We start from the raw sequence: 16908 nt of genomic DNA on the forward strand, positions 1-16908 counted from the left end.
GTTCCCCAATGAGTACCTATGGCAGTGTTCCCGCAATGATTCCCTGTGGGGCAACTGGTCCCCAATGATTCCCATGGCACTGTTCCCCAATGAGTCCCTATGGGCAAGTGTTCCCCAATGAGTCCCTATGGGCAACTGTTCCCCAATGAGTCCCTATGGGCAAGGATTGCCCTCTGTTTCTCTAGGGGCCCATCTTCCCCAATGGCTTCCTAGGGGCAAGTCCTGTCACTGGTTTCCGTAGATCCCTCGAAGTGGGCGAATTCTCCAGCGCATTCTGGCTCCTTTGGCGAAGCGGCCTCGAAGCGGGTTGGGGCTCCTGGGCGGAGTCAGGGGGCGGGGCTAGCGAGAGAGAAAGAGAGAGGGGCGTGAAGGAGGGGCGCATGCGCGTTGGGCCCGCCGCCGGGGCCGCCGAAGCCGGCGGGAATGGAGCAGCAGCTGAGGTAAAGGGTGCCATGGCTCCTTCAGCGAAGCGGCGCGGGGGCCACGGGGCTGGGCACTCCGGTGCCCGGGGAAACGGAGAGCTGGCCTCCTGGTCCTGCTGAGGGGAGCGGCTGCCTCCTTTCTGAGGGAAGGTAAGAGAAGGGGGCTGCCGACAACGGCGCTCCAGGGGTCTTGGACTTCAACTCCCAGACGCCCCAGCCAGCTTGGCCAACTGCCAGGCATTCTGGGAGCTGGAGTCCACAAACACTTGGAGGCCCCCCAGCCCTGGGAGCCAGTGGTCCAAGTGAAGGCAGCTTTGGAAGCGCCCTGTCTCCCTCCTCTGTGGCCCCCTGGGATGTGGCCTTTGGGGGAGGCAGGGAAGGAGGACGGGGCCAGGGCGCTTCCAGGGGGCTCTGAGCCCAGGCTGCAGCCACACGGGAGGAATAGCCTGGTTTGGCCCCGGATTAATGCCCTTGGCTTCAGGCTCTGGAATTCTGGGAGTTGGGAGTTTTTTGTGGTGGGATTTCATCCTCTCGAATTCCTAGATCTAAAGTCTCCAAGAGGAGTCACCAACCATCTTTTCTCTTGCAGGCTTTTGAATCCGGGCCGCCTCTTTGCTTTGGCCAAAGCGCTTTTGTGCCAGCGTTGGGCATGGACGCATTTCCCCAAGCATCAGCCCCATTGCGTTTCAGGGTACTCCATCTCCCAGAGGGCTGGGAAGGGAGGTACTCCAGAGACTCAGGGATCAGGCTAGAAATCGTAGTCAAAAAACTGACCCCAACAACTTGTATCGACTTATCCATGGGTCGGTATAAGTACGACACGTACTTTAATACTTAGTTTAAAAAGGAATCTGCCCTGGAATCACTGACCTCCTCCTATTTATCACATCCATACAGCCTTTAGCATGAGCAGCTGGAACTTTGTATGTTCTTTGGCGTTGTTTTCCTTTGCACCATCCTTTATATCCGTTGTTACATGCCCCTCAGTTTTACCCTCGACTTATCCACGGGACATACCAAAAACCCTAATTTTGCCCCAAAACCTGCCCTTGACTTATACATGAGGTCAATTTATAGTCATATACATACGGTAAATGCACCTTGGCCAGAGGGCTTTCTCTCCTGCAGAGGCATGGCTTTGCTGCTGGGTTGCAAAGTGTCAAATTTGATGCGCATCAGGCTTTGCTTTCTGGGCAAGCGTCCCTTCATGGAACTTTCTCACAGTGAGAGGCTTGTGTGCCACCACAGTGGTCTGTGTGGTTGAAAAGTGCCCAGATAATGCCAGCCGGGGGCTCCTTCACCCCCAGCATTGGTCCGGCTGTGCAACCGGAAAGCTCAGCACCTGCACAGTAGTCAAAACAATGCAGATCTGGTGTGGCTGCTTTGTGTTTGGCTATTCTCCGTCGTTTGAGACCAAGTTAATGTGCAAATGTGTGGGCTGTCATTTCTCTTTCGTTGCAATGCTCAGGGCCAGGAGGAGAGTGGTTGGGGAATTGGATGTTGCATGGAGTGTACTTGCTGGGGCTGCAGCCACACTGAAGAAATAACCCACTGCTTCAACTCTATCTGGCTCAAGGCTATGGAATTCTGGGAGTTGGAGTTTGTTGTGGGGCCCAGAGCGGCCTTGAGCCAGGGCACTTAGAGCAGTGCCAAAGTGGGTTATTTCTCCAGTGTGGATGCAGCCTCAGGGTGTGATTGCAGGAGCGTAACTGGAGCCAGTGTGTGCAAGAGAACATGGTTCTGATCCAAAATTGTGTGTGTACTCTGATGCTCAGATATACTCCAGTATTTATCTTTTTTCTTTCTTTCTTCCTTTCTTCCTTTCTTTCGTTCTTTCTGGCATGGTCACTCCCAAACATCCTCTCTGACCTCTTGCTAACCAGGCTCCTTGGTGTACAGATGATTTCGGGGAGCTGAAAAAGGAAGGACGACGACGGGAGTGCAGGTCAGGGGGAACTCGAACTTGTATCTGACATGACACTATATAGAGAACATCTTTGTTTCTATGCGGGGGCAATATATGGAGCGAAGAAAGGCGTCTTCGCTGCATGTATTGGGTCTGGGAATTTGCATCCAGCTGAATTATTTAGGGTGGTGAGGGGTCAGGCATCTTCCCACCTGAATCAATTCTAGAGCCCCCAAAATGTCTTGGATAGGTGCCGACTTTGATGCCATTGTTGTAGCAGAAGTGGACAGTGGAGTGTCCAGCAACTCTTATGAGTAGGATTCTTCCTCTCTTAGTATCTGAAGACAACATTCAGGTCCAGCATCACTCCCCTCATGTTTTTAAACATATTTGCCTGATGAAGAAATCTCAGTTTTGAAAGCTTGCAATGAGATTTTTTGCATCTTTTACATTCAGGAAAGATAAAGATAGTAGGGCACCCATCTGTGGCGTTCTTGTACAAGGAGGCTTCCCCCCCCCCCCCCCAGCTTCCTTTCTCAGGCACATATGCCAGGAGAGTGTGCAGTACAAATATTAACAGGAGAGCTATACGTGAAATTTCACATATGCCAAAGTGGCACACTTACATTGAATGTGAGGACCAAGTCCCTGTACCTGTTTGAAAAGACCTTTTATGGCTGTGAGGACTAGTAACTTGATTCCTGTGTACCAAGGAGGGCTGGAATGAAAGCTGTAACTCTCAGCCTCTGAAACCTGAGTGGGGCCAAGCTCACTGTGTAGAATTGCAGGAGGTGAACAGCCCATTCTCTTACAGCAACACTGTGGGCGTGCCTTCAGGAAGACAACCATAAACTGAAGGCAACTTTAAATGGATTTAATGGCTTAATGACCTAATCAGCTTTTCCCAACCTCAGGTCTTCCTGATGCTTTGGACTACACCATATTGGTGTCCAAGATACCTGAAGGGAGATATTGAGTTAGATTAGCCAGTTTAAAAGACATTAAGCAACTACAAAAAAAGCCCCTGCATGGGAGCAGGGTTGTGTCTGTTCATGGACACAGAAATACTTTAAAAACTGCATTGGCAAACACCATTTAAGATGCAATCCCAGCTTCTAAGGGGATGCCTCCTGCCTTGGCAGCATGTATATCAGGACAAAGAAAGCACAATTCTTGCTTCAGAATTTGTTTCTGGTTTTTGTAGTTGTGTGCCTTCAAGTTGTTTCCTGACTTACGACAACTCTAAGGCAAACCTTTCATGGGGTTTTCTTGGCAAGATTTGTTCAGAGGGGTCTAACCTTCCTCTGAGGCTGATGATTGTGGCTTGCAGAAGGTTACCCAGGGGTTCTGTGGCTGAACAAAGATTTGAACACTGGTCTCCAGAGTCCATGTCCAGTGCACAAGCCAGTACACCATGCTAGCTAGTTTCTGGTTTACCAAGTTACAAGTATCTGCAGATTTGATTGCCTGATGAATTAAAATGTCTATGGTGAATTGACTTATGACAGACTTCTCCAATCTAGCACTGTCTCAATGCCATTATTACCACCCAACATGGGCTGTGGCTGCCAGAGCTGGGGATAGTAGGAGTTATAGTCCATCATATCTGGAGAGTCCTGAGTGGGGGAGTTTGGACTAAGATACCTTTAAGTGGGGTAATAGTCCAGTTATTAAGATGTAAGGTTGTGGTAGGTATAATAATGCAGAAGAAATCCTGGTTCTTGTAGATCTGTAATAGATATAATGTAATATGTCAAATCTTAGTTCTTGTGGATCTATAATACGTCAAATGTTTCTGCTGCATGGCTTGGCTCGCTTACTGAATGTCAATGGAGTGCAGGGAGAGTCAAGACTAATGGTGCTGTGTTTCCTACCATATAGGCACCCAGTTCTTCTGCAGCATTTGAGATGCAGCCCAGGACGAGAAGATTTTCAGCGTACATCGTGTCTGTTTCATTGCTTGCATGTTTGGTATACTTAAGGAAAGATTCCAAGTCAACTGTGCCTTCAGCAAACAGAAAACCACATAGGCCAACTCAGAAGCGGACATTCAAAGTCCCTGAACTGGTGGAGTCCCTCCAGTGCTTGCCAGACCACACTGTTGCTAATGCCTCCACCTCTCTCCCAGAAATTCACCGTGTTTTCTTAACGTACAAACACTGCCGGAACTTTTCGACTCTGCTGAAACCCTCAGAATGTGAGGCAGAGACCTTCCTGGTCCTGGCTATCAAGTCTGCCCCAGTTGATGTCGACCGCCGGGTGACCATCAGGAACACGTGGGGGAAGGAGACGATCATTGGCGGCAAGTTGGTGCGGCTGGTGTTCCTACTTGGCCGCTCCCAGGTCAAAGTGCAGGCTCATTCCCTCCAGCAGCTTTTGCTCTACGAAAGCCTGGAGTTTGATGACATTCTGCAGTGGGATTTTGTCGACAACTTCTTTAACCTGACCCTAAAGGAGCTGCACTTTCTTCGGTGGTTGGTGGAAGACTGCCCCCATGCCCGATTTGTGTTAAAGGGCGATGATGACGTCTTTGTGAACACGTACAACATCATTGAGTTTCTGAAAGATCTGGACTCAGAAAAGGACCTTTTTGCTGGGGACGTCATCAACAAAGCCCGACCAATCAGGAACACCAAGGCCAAGTATTTCATCCCGGAGTCGATGTACCCGGCACCCTTCTATCCCCTCTACGCGGGCGGCGGCGGCTACGTCATGTCTCAGCTGACAGCCCGACAACTGCAGGCAAAGGCCGAGGACACGGAGCTCTTCCCGATTGATGATGTCTTTGTTGGGATGTGCTTGGCCAAAATGGGGATGACCCCTACGCACCACCCTGGCTTTAAGACCTTTGGAATCCAGAGGCCCTTTAATCCATTTGATCCCTGCCTCTACAAAGAACTGATGATCATACACAAACTGAACCCGACGGAGCTTTGGGTCATGTGGACGCTGCTGAAAGACGATGGCCTCAGATGTGCCGTGTCAGGAACCTGGAAACTATAGGACAGATTTGGGTGCATCTAGTGCAGTGTGTCGTGGCTGGGACTTTGATAAGCATTGGCTTAAATGGCTATTAACAATAACTTTGCATTTTAACATGAGGTTGTTTACAGTAGGATAATTTTGAGTGCACTGATTCTTCCCTCTCCACACGTAATTGCTTACAGAAGTTTTCAAGGGGCTAGGGCCCAAATGACTTTCAGTAGTGATGGAAAGAGTTTTGAAAAAGTTAATTCTACAGTTCCCATAATCTCCCAGCCAGCAAGACCAAAAAGCAGCTTTTCTAGGCTCTCTGTGATGACTACATAGAACCTCCAGGTTTAGAGACAGTATACCTCACAAAGAAGCTACAGAACAGTTTCACCTGTATGTCCTGCTAGTGGGCTTTTCTATAGGCACGTGGTTCACTCCTGGAAGAGACAAGTTGGTTCTTTAGGTGTAATCCGTCAGGACTCTCTTCCAGTTCATTTGCTTAATGGTTGCATCTAGGTGCCTTCCTTTGGCCAGATAGGTTTGAGACCAGATTTTTAAAAATAAATCAATGTGGTTCTAGCTGTAGAGAGGGCAGAATCCCTTCTGACAGAAGTCCTGTTAATGGCACATGGGCCCGTTACAGATGGGCACGAAAGTACGCGCAGAGCGCGTACTAGAGTTAGAAAGGGGTGGTGCTTCCACACACCCCTAACCCTAGTGCGCGCTCTGTGCGCACAAAATGGCAGCAGCCGTTCCACACGGCCGCCACCATGAGGACATCACGACCGCGCCGCCTCTATACGGGGCGGTGCGGATGTGATGTCCTCGCTCCACGCCAGGGCGCATAATGCGCCCTTTCCGCGGAGCAGGAAGGAGCTCTGTTTCGGAGCTCCTTCCTGGTTTGGTCCGCTGGGCGCAACTGTCTGAAGGCTGCGCCCAGCGGACCAAAGGAGAAAGGGGCCAAGCGGCCCCTTTCTCCTCCTCCCCACCGCCGCGGGGTGTCCTTGGGGCTTGAAGCCCCTAGGACACCCCTTTTCAGGCTGCGGGGAAGGGGCCTTTTGCCGCTTCGCCGCAGCCCGAAAAGTGGCGGATCAGTGCCTCAGCGGCTGCCGCTCTGGACACTGAGGCCCCGATACACCGGGGAAAGGGGCGGGTGCAGCCCGCCCCAAACAGGCGGTTTGTAACCCGCCTGGGTGAGTTAACTCAACCTGAAATAGGTGGAACTTGAAAGTGCTTTATTTGGACTTGATTCATTCAGTCAGGAGACAGGAACATCTTGGACTAGAAATGTATGTATGTTCTCTACTTATCTACAACCTATAAACATGACAGTACCCAGAAAGTGTGTAGTGAAAGGACTGACTCACATTCCAGAGGGGAGACTGGTTTTGAGGGATGTCTGAAGGAGAACTTGAGAAAGTCATCTTCTTTACTAAAACTCCCAATGGGGGATTCTGGGATTTGTAATCCCAAAGAATTGACCCTTTCAAACTCAAGTATGAAGGTATATGAGGATAATTAGTTGGGTCTGGCCAGTGTCAGGATGACATCTCCCAACTCCCTCAGTATACCATCTTGAGTTTCTTGATGGGAGAAAGATGAAGAATTATTTTAATGAAAGCCAACAGCTAAGACCCTTTCACCTAAGCATCAATCTAGGACATCTAATCTGCTCCTGAGATATGTCAGCATTATAGAGTCAAACAAATTTCAAAATTCTTTAGTAATTATCAGGGCTTCTGGGAGTTGTGTGGAGAACTTCAGGTTTGCTAGCAAAACTGCTGTTTCAGGAATTCCCAGGGAATGGAGACAGAAGAGAAGCTATGGCAGTAAGGCTAGTGAAAATGCTTGGTACAGAGAGCCTTGGGAATTTCCTTCAGCAGTAACACACTGCTTTGCTCTTGGTGGAATGGGCTTTCCTCCAAACTTAAAGTGTCCTGCTCTTGATTCAAGTGTAGATTTACATCACTAGGTTTAGGTGGTTGGACTCTTAGACACTTCCAAGCACTTGTGTCTGCTAACTTGCATACTAACCTCTCTCTAAAGACTGTTATACTGTTTCCATGCAGTAATGTGACGTACATAACACAACCATGCATACCAGCCATTATCAAGTAGCTGTAATAGGTCATGTTCAATTCTCTGTTTCACCAATTTTGTTTTTCACTAGAAATTTCAGCATAGTTTGTGGGTGGAAGTCAACTGAGCCCAGCACATTCGCACTGGCTCACTTCATTTGCAGCAAAACTGAATAAATTAAAATATTATGACAGCCTTTGAACTAATTTTGTATTGCTAAAATTGATGAGGTGAGAAAACTGCACAGAACGAATGATAAAGCAACTCTTTTGAACGTCTGCAGGGAAGGGTGGAAAAGACGTTTGCACTGCAGCCTTGTAAGGCCCCTTGGCTGATCACTCCTGGCAACTATACAGCCCTCAGCTGACGTGACTTGTAACCTGGAAAACTCTTGGGTCTCCTCCCTTCTCTTGTCAAGCCCTCAGTGCCACAGCAGAGGTGTGCCAGGTGGGAAATGTTCATCTGGTAGGATGCATTAGAAAGGAACACAGTTGCTGTTTCAGATTATTTTCTTCCCATTGCTATACAAACATCTCTTTTGGGAGTGATTTCTCTGTTTATCATTTTTCTTATTTCAAAGGTGAGTTCTGAGTCTCTCTTGAGAAATGCCTTCCATCATTTTCCATTTGCATTTCTCTGTTCCCCAGCTCCAAGACTTACGCTGCAACTCCCAGCAGTGAGGGATACTTGGGGAGGCACACAATTCCCACCCCTCTTCTAGGCTTTTTATACACTGCCTTATCCCAATACCTTGTTGCTGAAGATGCGCATGAACTATTGTGCCTGGCTGCTCCTTTTGGCTTTTTTTAAAAAAAAGAATGATCCTTTACTAATCTGAAATTGCAGTTTTGCTTTCCTGGGGCGGGTTGTTAATATTAGTCTGCAATCCCCTGTGAAAGCAATCTCATCCTCTTGGATGCACAAGTGTGATATTTTAGTTTCCTTTTCAGTTACAATTCAGACCACTTGTTTCACTTGCCTTTATTTTAAAAACTGCCTTTAGCAAAGGTTGTCCACACAGTTAAGAACAAAACAGAAGAAAATCTTTATCCTCTAGACTGAACTTTTGGCAACAAAATACAAAACATTTCTGAAACTCCAGATAAAACTGTAGATGAGACAATTTCTTTCACAAACACAAACAAATATTTTAATTATGTGAAAAGAGCCCTTGTGGATTTGAACCTACAGTACCTCCAGGCTTTGGAGAGTTTAAGGCTCTCTTGTTGGATCATTAATTTTCCTTTCCACTAGGAAATCTCAAGAGCCACAAACACTTCTTTCATGCTTATTTTCACATTTGCATAGCAGTGCATTTAAGTAGAAATAAACTTTCCCAACAGACTGGAAATGTACCTCCCCCAGTTCAGGGCCCATAATCTGCTACTCAGTTAAACTGAAAGAGGCTGCCAATGCCTTTTTGGTTCTAGGATTTCAAGTGAGTGCTACCTTGTACCACTGAGCAGGAGTAACACCCCTAAGGCTTTCAGCCCTTTAGTCTTCACGAAGATAGGCCTCCTCGGCCTCCTCCATGCTGGCCTGGTGAGTGACAGGTGACAAAGCCTCCTCATCCTTCAGCTTCATGAGCTCCTCTGTTTGGACTTCGGCCAGCTTGGTCTCAGCCTTCTGCGACAGCTGACGGGCCTCTTGGATTTGAGTTCTCACTAGCTGGATGTGGTTATGTGTTGACACTGAGGCTTGATCAGCCCCTGCAAAGGTAAAGTTGGAATCACATCAGCTGTTTCAGACAGGAAAGCCAACCTGATCAAGATCTCATCCAGAAATACAAGTATATATGCATTCACAATTGTCTTGCGACCAGGTTAGATCCAGCCTTGGAACAGCCATGGGACCTGAGTTAGTCTAAACAGCACAAACCTGAAACCAACACAAAATGCACTTTTCTTTCAGCTCTGCTCCCTGCAACCTTCCATCATTCATTTCCACATGCCCCAAGGCAGGACCAATCCTGGGGCTGATTTAAATACAATTAGAAAATGAAACATGGTGGCTGACGTCTTCTATCAGAAACACAGAATAATGTTAAGCTCATGGCATTATGCCTTGGTAGTGCTATACATCACATTATTACAGAATTGCAATGTTGCAGAACTGTCCAGTGAATACATAATGTGCACCAAACACAGGGGCAGCCATGTGCAATAGCATCATAGGCGTAACACTGCTTTGTAACCTCAGCTAAATATGCACATCACACATCTACCAAAACAACTGTATGGGTAAAGGGAATTTACACGTGCATATGATGTCAACAAGTAAGTTATTGGATAAAATAACTTATTTAAAAACCAAAAACCTTTTGTATGTGAATACAAACAATTTTTTAGACCAAAGCCTATGGGAGAAAACAATTCATGTAAATAAAGGGTTTTCCTTGACTATAATGAGGGAAAAAAGAGCTATGTGAACCACAGCAACGTACATGGGGATATGGTTTGCAATACCTGACTGATACGCTGCTTCAGCTGCCATCTCTGAAAGGCGCAACGCAGTCATCCATCTGGATTCTAACTTCAGATACTCTTGCTGCTTTGCAGTCATCTAATTAAAGTCAAAACATCACTGTTAGAGGTTCCATCTGAATTGGTTTATTTCACAATAAAGGTAGATTTTATAAGCAGATCTAATAATAATAATAATAATAATAATAATTTATATTTATATTTATATTTTTATCTATATATATCCTGCCTCTCCCTGCGGATCGAGGCGGAAGAACAACACAAATATAAAATTACAAGTAGTTAAAATACATTCTCATTATGCAAAAGACAAAACAAACAAAAAACTCCTTAAAAACACAGTAAAAAACCTGTACATGTGCAATATCATCTCCAATTCCTCATCGATGTTCCAAGTGGAGTATCATCTTACGCTGTTATAGCAGGTCTGGGGGATAGGCTCACCGGAAGAGATCCATCTTAATTGCCTTCTTAAAGGCATCTAAGGTGGTAATAAGACAGTTCTCCTCCAGGAAGCCATTCCACAGTTTGGGAGCCATCACAGTGAATGCCCTGTGGGAAGTAGATCTTAATCTAGTCTTTGGACAATCCAATAGATTCTTCCCAGTAGTTCTGAGAGTGCAGGGCGGATTGTGTAGGGAGAGGCGTTCTTTCAAGTAACTCGGGCCCAAGCCATGTAGGGCTTTAAAGGTAATAACCAACACTTTGTACTGCGCCCGGAAACTAATCGGAAGCCAGTGAAGAGATCTTAAGACTGGTGTTATATGGTCAGTCCTAGGTATACCGGTGACCAATCTGGCTGCCGCATTTTGTACCAACTGAAGTTTCCGAACTTGATACAAAGGTAGCCCCATGTAGAGTGCAATACAGAAATCTAAACGAGAGATCGGTCCAGGTAGGGACGCAGTTGGCGTATCAACCGAAGTTGGTACCAGGTGCTTCTGGCCATCGCATCTACTTGAGATGACATTTGTAGTGATGGATCTAGAAGAACACCCAAACTGCGAACTTTGTCCTTTAGAGGAAGTGTGACCCCATCCAGAAGTGGTTGACAAATCTCCATACCTGGACTTGGGGAACCTATTGTGAGTACCTCTGTTTTCTCTGGATTCAACCTGAGTTTTCCCTCATCCAGCCCATTACCAACTCAAGGCAGGCATTCAGAGGAGAGAGGCCATCCTTAGTCACTGCAGCAGTCAGAGACATAGAGAAATAAATTTGGGTGTCATCAGCGTACTGATAACCCCACGCCCCATGTCTCCGGATGATCTCTCCCAGCGGTTTCATGTAGATGTTAAACAGCATGGGGGACACAATGGCGCCCTGGGGGACACTAGATGTCAGCTCTCTTTTAGAAGAGCAGAGGTAGGAACGGAACCACTGGAGCGCAGTGCCCCGACACCTAGCTCCCTCAGGCGTTCTAAAAGGATACCATGGTCGATGGTATCGAAAGCCACTGAGATGTCCAAGAGCATGAACAAGGTCACACTTCCCCTGTCGATGCCCAGATGGAGATCATTGACTAAGGCGACCATGACAGTCTCAACTCCGTATCCCGCCCTAAAGCCGGTTTGAAATGGGTCCAGATAATCGGTTTCATCCAGAACAGCTTGGAGTTGGAGGGCGACTACCCTCTTGATAACCTTGCCCAGGAATGGTAACAGGGAGTCTGTAGTTGTTTCTTATCAAGGAATCTAAAGAGGAGTTTTTTAATAGAAAAGTTCCCTCTTTAAAGGATGTGTTGATTATAAGATGTAACAACATTTTCATCACATCCCTTCCCTGAACAGTCAACCACGATGGGCAAGGATCGAGAGGGCACGTCATCCTCCTTACAATTCCAAGGAATTTGTCCACTTCATCGATATTTACAAACTCAAAGTGATCTAGAATAACTAAATCCGTGGATTCACCAGACACCTCTCTTACTGAATCTATTTCAATGTCCGTGTCCAAATCAGCCTTTATCTGAGAGATTTTGTCCACAAAAAAGTCATTAAAAGCGTCACAGCAGGCTTTAGATGGTTCTAATAACGGGTTCAGGGTGGGAGGCAATTGGGTTAGCTCTTTAACCACCCTGAACAGCTCTGCTGGACAGGACTCTGCAGATGCAATTCGTGCAGAATAGAATGAGTTCTTTGCTGCATCAATTGCCACTCCATAAGCCTTCAACAGGATCTCGTGGATTGTCTTGTCAGGCAAAAGCTGATATTTCCGCCAAAGGCGCTCTAGTTGTTGCGTAGCCCGCTTCATTTGCCGAAGATCTTCCGTATACCAAGGTTTTTTATTTGAAGCGGGCCAGAAAGGACACTCAGGAGCGATACTGTCTATAGCCCTGGTAAAATCGTTGTTCCAGGTATCAACCAGGGCATCAACAGAATCGCTGTCATTCCCAACCATAAAACCCTCTAAGACTTCTTGGAACCTTTTGGGTTCCATTAGCCTTCGAGGGCGGACCATTCTAATAGGTCCTCCACTCCCAAGGGGGATATGGGTGGCAGCCTTCAGTTCCACCTTGACCAGAAAATGATCTGTCCATGACAGAGCAGAGGTCTGAATTACCTCTGCCCACAGGTGTCCCTGATCCGTACTAAAGACCACAATGTGATGGACCTGAGACTAGTTGGGACAGGCCCATGGTTGTCATGGAAGCCATGAACTCTCGAGCCGCACCTGTAAGTTCTGATAACCCGGCCTCAAAGGGGATGTTGAGGTCCCCCAGGACAAGAAGGCTAGGGGACTCCAACACCAGCTCTGAGACCAGTTGTGTCAGCTCAGCCAGGGAGTCTGTTAGGTTACAACACAATTCTGGTGTTGGAGTACTTTCAACAAGTCACCCTTATGTGTTCTTACAACTGTGTGCCTCAGATCAGCATTTTATCTATTTTTTTAAAAAAAGACTATCTTAGACTAGCTATTTGGACAAGTCAACCCAGTTGATGAGAACTGAAGCAGAGAATTTGAATCCAGGCTTCTCAGATCCAAACCCAGAGCTATAATAATATCAGAGGAGTTGAAAGACAAGAGGCAATGAGCCAGGTTTCTTACCTCTACTCGAGCACCAATGATCACTTGCCAGACAGCATCTTCCTCTTTAGAATTCATTTTCCCAATGAGATGTGCATATTTCTGGTACAGGGACACCAATGTATAAACTGCCTGCATAGAGAGACATCCCTTGTTAACATCACATCTCATCTCGCTGGCTAAACGTTTAGTATGTGGCCATATTTGTATTACATCACAGAATGTAGGACTTCAAAAGCAAGGCATATCTTACCGTGGTATACTCTGTTAGTGCTTCAATTAATGCATATGTTGTTTGAGAGAGAAGAGTACCCGTGCTATCAGTTACCAAAGACACAGCTCTTCGGATCAAGGCTTCATTGCTGAGAGAACTCGGATCATGTTTCTGAAAGACAAATGTTATGTCCAAGTCAGGCTACAAACCAAGCACCATGGATCTTTAGACTGCAAAGAAAGAATATTCTGACACCAGAACAATTAAGCCAGGCAATGTTCATACTACTACAGGATTTGCAGCACTACCGGCTATACTACAAATCTACTGTAAGTGTACAAACATGGGGGTGGGAACTGCACAGCCCTCCAGATGCTGAACTGTAACTCCTAGCAGCTCTAGCCAGCAGTGAGGAATGCTGGGAGCTACAGTCCAAAAACAGCTGGATGGCTGCATGATACTGAGCATTGCTCTAGCAAGATCCACTGAGCCCAGCATTATGTTTTTCAGTGCAGCCCATCAAATGCCCCTGGAAAACCCATAGGTGGCAGGGCTATGGAATGAGGCAATTAGAAAGTAAGAAAGTAGCAGCTTGCCTACTGCCACTGTAACCAAACGGTATTTTCTAAAAGGCTACCTGTGCAATAGGAATTGCAGAGAGTGTTATTCCAAACCCCAGCGCTGCCACTTTGTTCCATGGTCCCCTCACTCCTGACACACAGCGAGTCCTCACATGCGCCACAAGTGGAAAACTCCGCCTAGAAAAGACATCCATCTTAGGAACAGTCAGCTACAGAGGAAAATTATCATTCTGGAGGAGGAATCTTCCTGTTTGCAGCCCCTTAGCCTTTAACAGCTACCAGGAAGGCCCTGCTTACTCTCCCAATGTACCCCTTACCTAGCATGCTTTTAGGTTAGATGGCATTTTCAAGGATGTGTAAGCTAGCTGTTTGCTTTAAAAGACAGAGACAGCTAGGGTTGTGAGAGATCTGTACAGCGATTTCTCCCTTTATATTTCTTGGGTGTGTATGTCATGTTTCCCTTACGTTACCTAACTTTAACTGACTTAACTTATAACAAAGCTCTTATAATTTATAATGAACTGATTAATATTGATCATCACTAATGCACCGAGACAGAAGATGACTTACAATCACCCAGTCTCCATTCAAACATTACAACATTACCACCTTTTATTTATTTAGCATAATTATACTTTGCTCTTCAGCCACAAAGGCTCTCAGAGAGATTTACAAAGTGTGAATTTGACAGTTCCCAATCTCAATAAGACACAACACACAAGAGAAAGGGAAATGGCGGTTGCGGTGGGATTTAAGTCCAGCAGCTACTGTCTGTTCTTCTCTCCAAGGCCAGAGCAGTGGCGGTTTATCTGCTTCTGGGTCTAAGACTGCAAGCCTATACTCACGTGGAAGTAAGTCCCATTAGACTCTAGGGCTTACGTCTGAAGGAAACACACAGCGGGCGACGCTATAAACAGTGAAAGAAACAACCCTGCGAAATCAAGTGTACAAGCAGCACACGAAGGCGAGAAACAAAGTCATGCTGTCAAGGTTTAAATCTATGCTACAGTCCAAAGCTTTACAAATGTTTAAGTTCACAGAGCCCATTCTATCCTTGGGCTCGTTATTGTAGGTTTATTTTTATTTGTTGCTTGCCATGTTTTATTATTTAATGTTCATATGTATTAATAGGTGCTTTGTTAAATTATTTTGGTAGAACGTATGCCTTAGGCAGGTTTATATCATTTTTAACTGATTGTATGTACAGTGCTGTGTAAATTTACAGTGCTCTATAAATAAAGCTTATTAATTATTATTATTATTACAGTACTGGTCAAGGTACTGTTAAGCTCCATGTTCCTAACAAGGCAAGGAAATGGGTATCTGCCATTTTCCCTACCTTAACTCCCTTTACAAGTGAACTGGTCATGAGGATAGGCCCACTTAGAGATAGGCAATCCAGGGTTCTGACATTGTGGAGAACAATTCTCATCAGCCCCAGCCAACCTCACAAGTGATCATGGAAGTCATAGTCCAAAACATCAGAGGGCATCCGGATGCCTCCTCTTAGCTGACCTTAAACCATTCAGAGCAGAGCCCATCAGAAAGGGGACCCAAGTCTTCCCAAACTATTTCCATCCAGCACTTGAATGCCTGACAACATGAGAGGGTCTTCCATCGCAGCTAAAGGCAGAAAGTGTGTGGCGCGCACAAAAAATGTGACGTCAAAGGCTTTCATGGCCGGCATCCACAGTGTTTTGTGGGTTTGTTGGGCTCTGTGGCCGTGGTGAGAATCAACTCTTTGAGAAGATGGCCACAGAGCCCCAAACCCCACCAAAAAGCTACACCTAAACTGGCAAGGAGGGAAGAGCTGGCAGCGCTTGGTTCTCTCCTCACCTTGGGCTAGCTTAAGGATCCTTGTCGCTTGGGGAAAGCAGGGCTGGGGGGATAACGCATTTGGCCTTGTGCGTTTGGAACGGACAAAAGTAACCATCCACACTGCAGAAATAACCCTCCCTGGAAACCAATTTCCTTGGGCTTTGGGGGCCTTTTGACTGAAGTCCTCCGTGGGCGAAGGCAGGTCGGCCCCTTGGCCAGGCTGCATCCGCACAGTGAGATTGAAGGCCGTTTCGACGCCGCTGGGACTCTCCTCAGGATATAAATAAAAACATTATTATTATTATTATTATTATTATTATTATTATGCAGTTATGGGATGGCTTTTGGTGATTTACTTGTCATTTTATACTGGGTTGTAGCTGATGTTTCAAAATGTTTTGATCGCAATGTGGGTTTAGAATGGTTACTGTGAGCCGCCTTGGGCCCCTTTGGGGAGAAAGGAGGAAGATGGATTAAATCAATCGATATAAATTAATAAAAATTAATTAATTAAAAAAATAAATGCGATGGAATTCTGGGAACGGTGGTGGGAGCCAGGCCCAGAGAAAGAGGCTCAAGGCCTCACAACGCGCCCAAACCCCATCGCAGGGCGCCAGGGCAGGCCAAGCGGTGTCGAAACGGTATTAAACCCCGCCGTGCGGATGCAGCCTCAGCCTCCATGGCGGGGCCAGGGGCCGCCCTGCCTTCAGTCACGGAGGACTTCGGTTCAAAGGCGCCCAAAGCCCGGGAGAATTGGCTTTTGGGAGGCGTTCAAGGGAAAGGAAGCGGTTGGGACTCGGGAGGGAGATACCTGAGGAGAAAGCGCCAGCCCCGCAACCAACCGGCCGCCGCCATCTTGGTTGCGCTGCTGCGCGAGGCGCCCCGGAAGTGACGTCACCCCGCTCGCCTCAGGGCCCGTCGAACACGCCCTCGCCGCAACCGTTTCGGGAGCGTTGTTATAATTGATATGGTGGTCCGCGGATATGGGGCTCTTTTGGGGGGGGGGGGCTTCTTTCTCACAAAGAAGGCGCTGGAGTTCCTCGACTTGGAGCCGCCGGCCTCTGGGAAATGGTTTCCCTCAGGCCATTTTCGCACTTCCGGTTTTGACCGCGTCCACGATATATAGAGCTAGGAATGTATAGAGTGCGTAGCCAACGGGTTTATTATAGAGTCCTTTGTGAGAGCAAAGGCAGTTCTGACAGGCAAAAGGAGAGGCCACAGCACTTGGGTTGCATCCTGGTCCGGTTTGAGAGCTGCCTCGGCGCCATGCGAGGGAATTCTGGGAGTGTAGTTTGTTGCGGCAACAAACTACACTTCCCAGAATTCCCTCGCATAGCGCCGGGGCAGCTCTCAAACCGGCATGAATAGCCTCGTTGGACTCACGTCCTTTTTTTTAAAACCGGAA

At 46.9% G+C, this 16908-nt stretch overlaps 2 protein-coding genes across 5 annotated transcripts; one reads left to right on the plus strand and one right to left on the minus strand.

The window, feature by feature from the left end:
- Nucleotides 1–378: 378 nt before the first annotated feature.
- Nucleotides 379–6049, plus strand: B3GNT4 (UDP-GlcNAc:betaGal beta-1,3-N-acetylglucosaminyltransferase 4). 4 transcript variants are annotated; one of them, XM_042442194.1, is made up of 3 exons: nucleotides 379–440; nucleotides 2306–2367; nucleotides 4210–6049. In XM_042442194.1, the coding sequence occupies exon 3, from the start codon at nucleotides 4237–4239 to the stop codon at nucleotides 5329–5331; it is 1095 nt and encodes a 364-aa protein (XP_042298128.1). In that variant the 5' UTR covers nucleotides 379–440; nucleotides 2306–2367; nucleotides 4210–4236; the 3' UTR covers nucleotides 5332–6049. The 4 variants fall into 4 exon arrangements, with proteins under 4 accessions (XP_042298128.1, XP_042298126.1, XP_042298129.1 ...); XM_042442192.1 differs by having other exon boundaries at nucleotides 395–572; XM_042442195.1 differs by lacking the exon at nucleotides 2306–2367 and having other exon boundaries at nucleotides 395–572.
- Nucleotides 6050–8346: 2297 nt separating this feature from the next.
- Nucleotides 8347–16481, minus strand: DIABLO (diablo IAP-binding mitochondrial protein). The gene is made up of 6 exons (XM_042442133.1): nucleotides 16315–16481; nucleotides 13742–13862; nucleotides 13144–13275; nucleotides 12912–13022; nucleotides 9846–9942; nucleotides 8347–9089 (listed from the first exon to the last, which is right to left on the minus strand). Exons 1-6 carry the CDS (start codon nucleotides 16356–16358, stop codon nucleotides 8875–8877), a joined length of 720 nt encoding a protein of 239 aa, XP_042298067.1. The 5' UTR covers nucleotides 16359–16481; the 3' UTR covers nucleotides 8347–8874.
- Nucleotides 16482–16908: the final 427 nt, after the last annotated feature.

Source organism: Sceloporus undulatus, chromosome 10 (genome assembly GCF_019175285.1).
Source record: "Sceloporus undulatus isolate JIND9_A2432 ecotype Alabama chromosome 10, SceUnd_v1.1, whole genome shotgun sequence".
Taxonomy (NCBI): domain Eukaryota; kingdom Metazoa; phylum Chordata; class Lepidosauria; order Squamata; family Phrynosomatidae; genus Sceloporus; species Sceloporus undulatus.

Coding starts and splice junctions, on each gene's coding strand:
- B3GNT4 (XM_042442194.1), top strand. CDS start 4,237: ATGCAGCCCAGGACGAGAAGATTTTCAGCGTACATCGTGTCTGTTTCA.
- DIABLO (XM_042442133.1), bottom strand. CDS start 16,358: ATGGCGGCGGCCGGTTGGTTGCGGGGCTGGCGCTTTCTCCTCAG. Junction 9,943..12,911: donor TCATTGGTGCTCGAGTAGAG/GTAAGAAACCTG, acceptor GACTTTAATTAG/ATGACTGCAAAGCAGCAAGA. Junction 9,090..9,845: donor TGAAGCAGCGTATCAGTCAG/GTATTGCAAACC, acceptor TTACCTTTGCAG/GGGCTGATCAAGCCTCAGTG.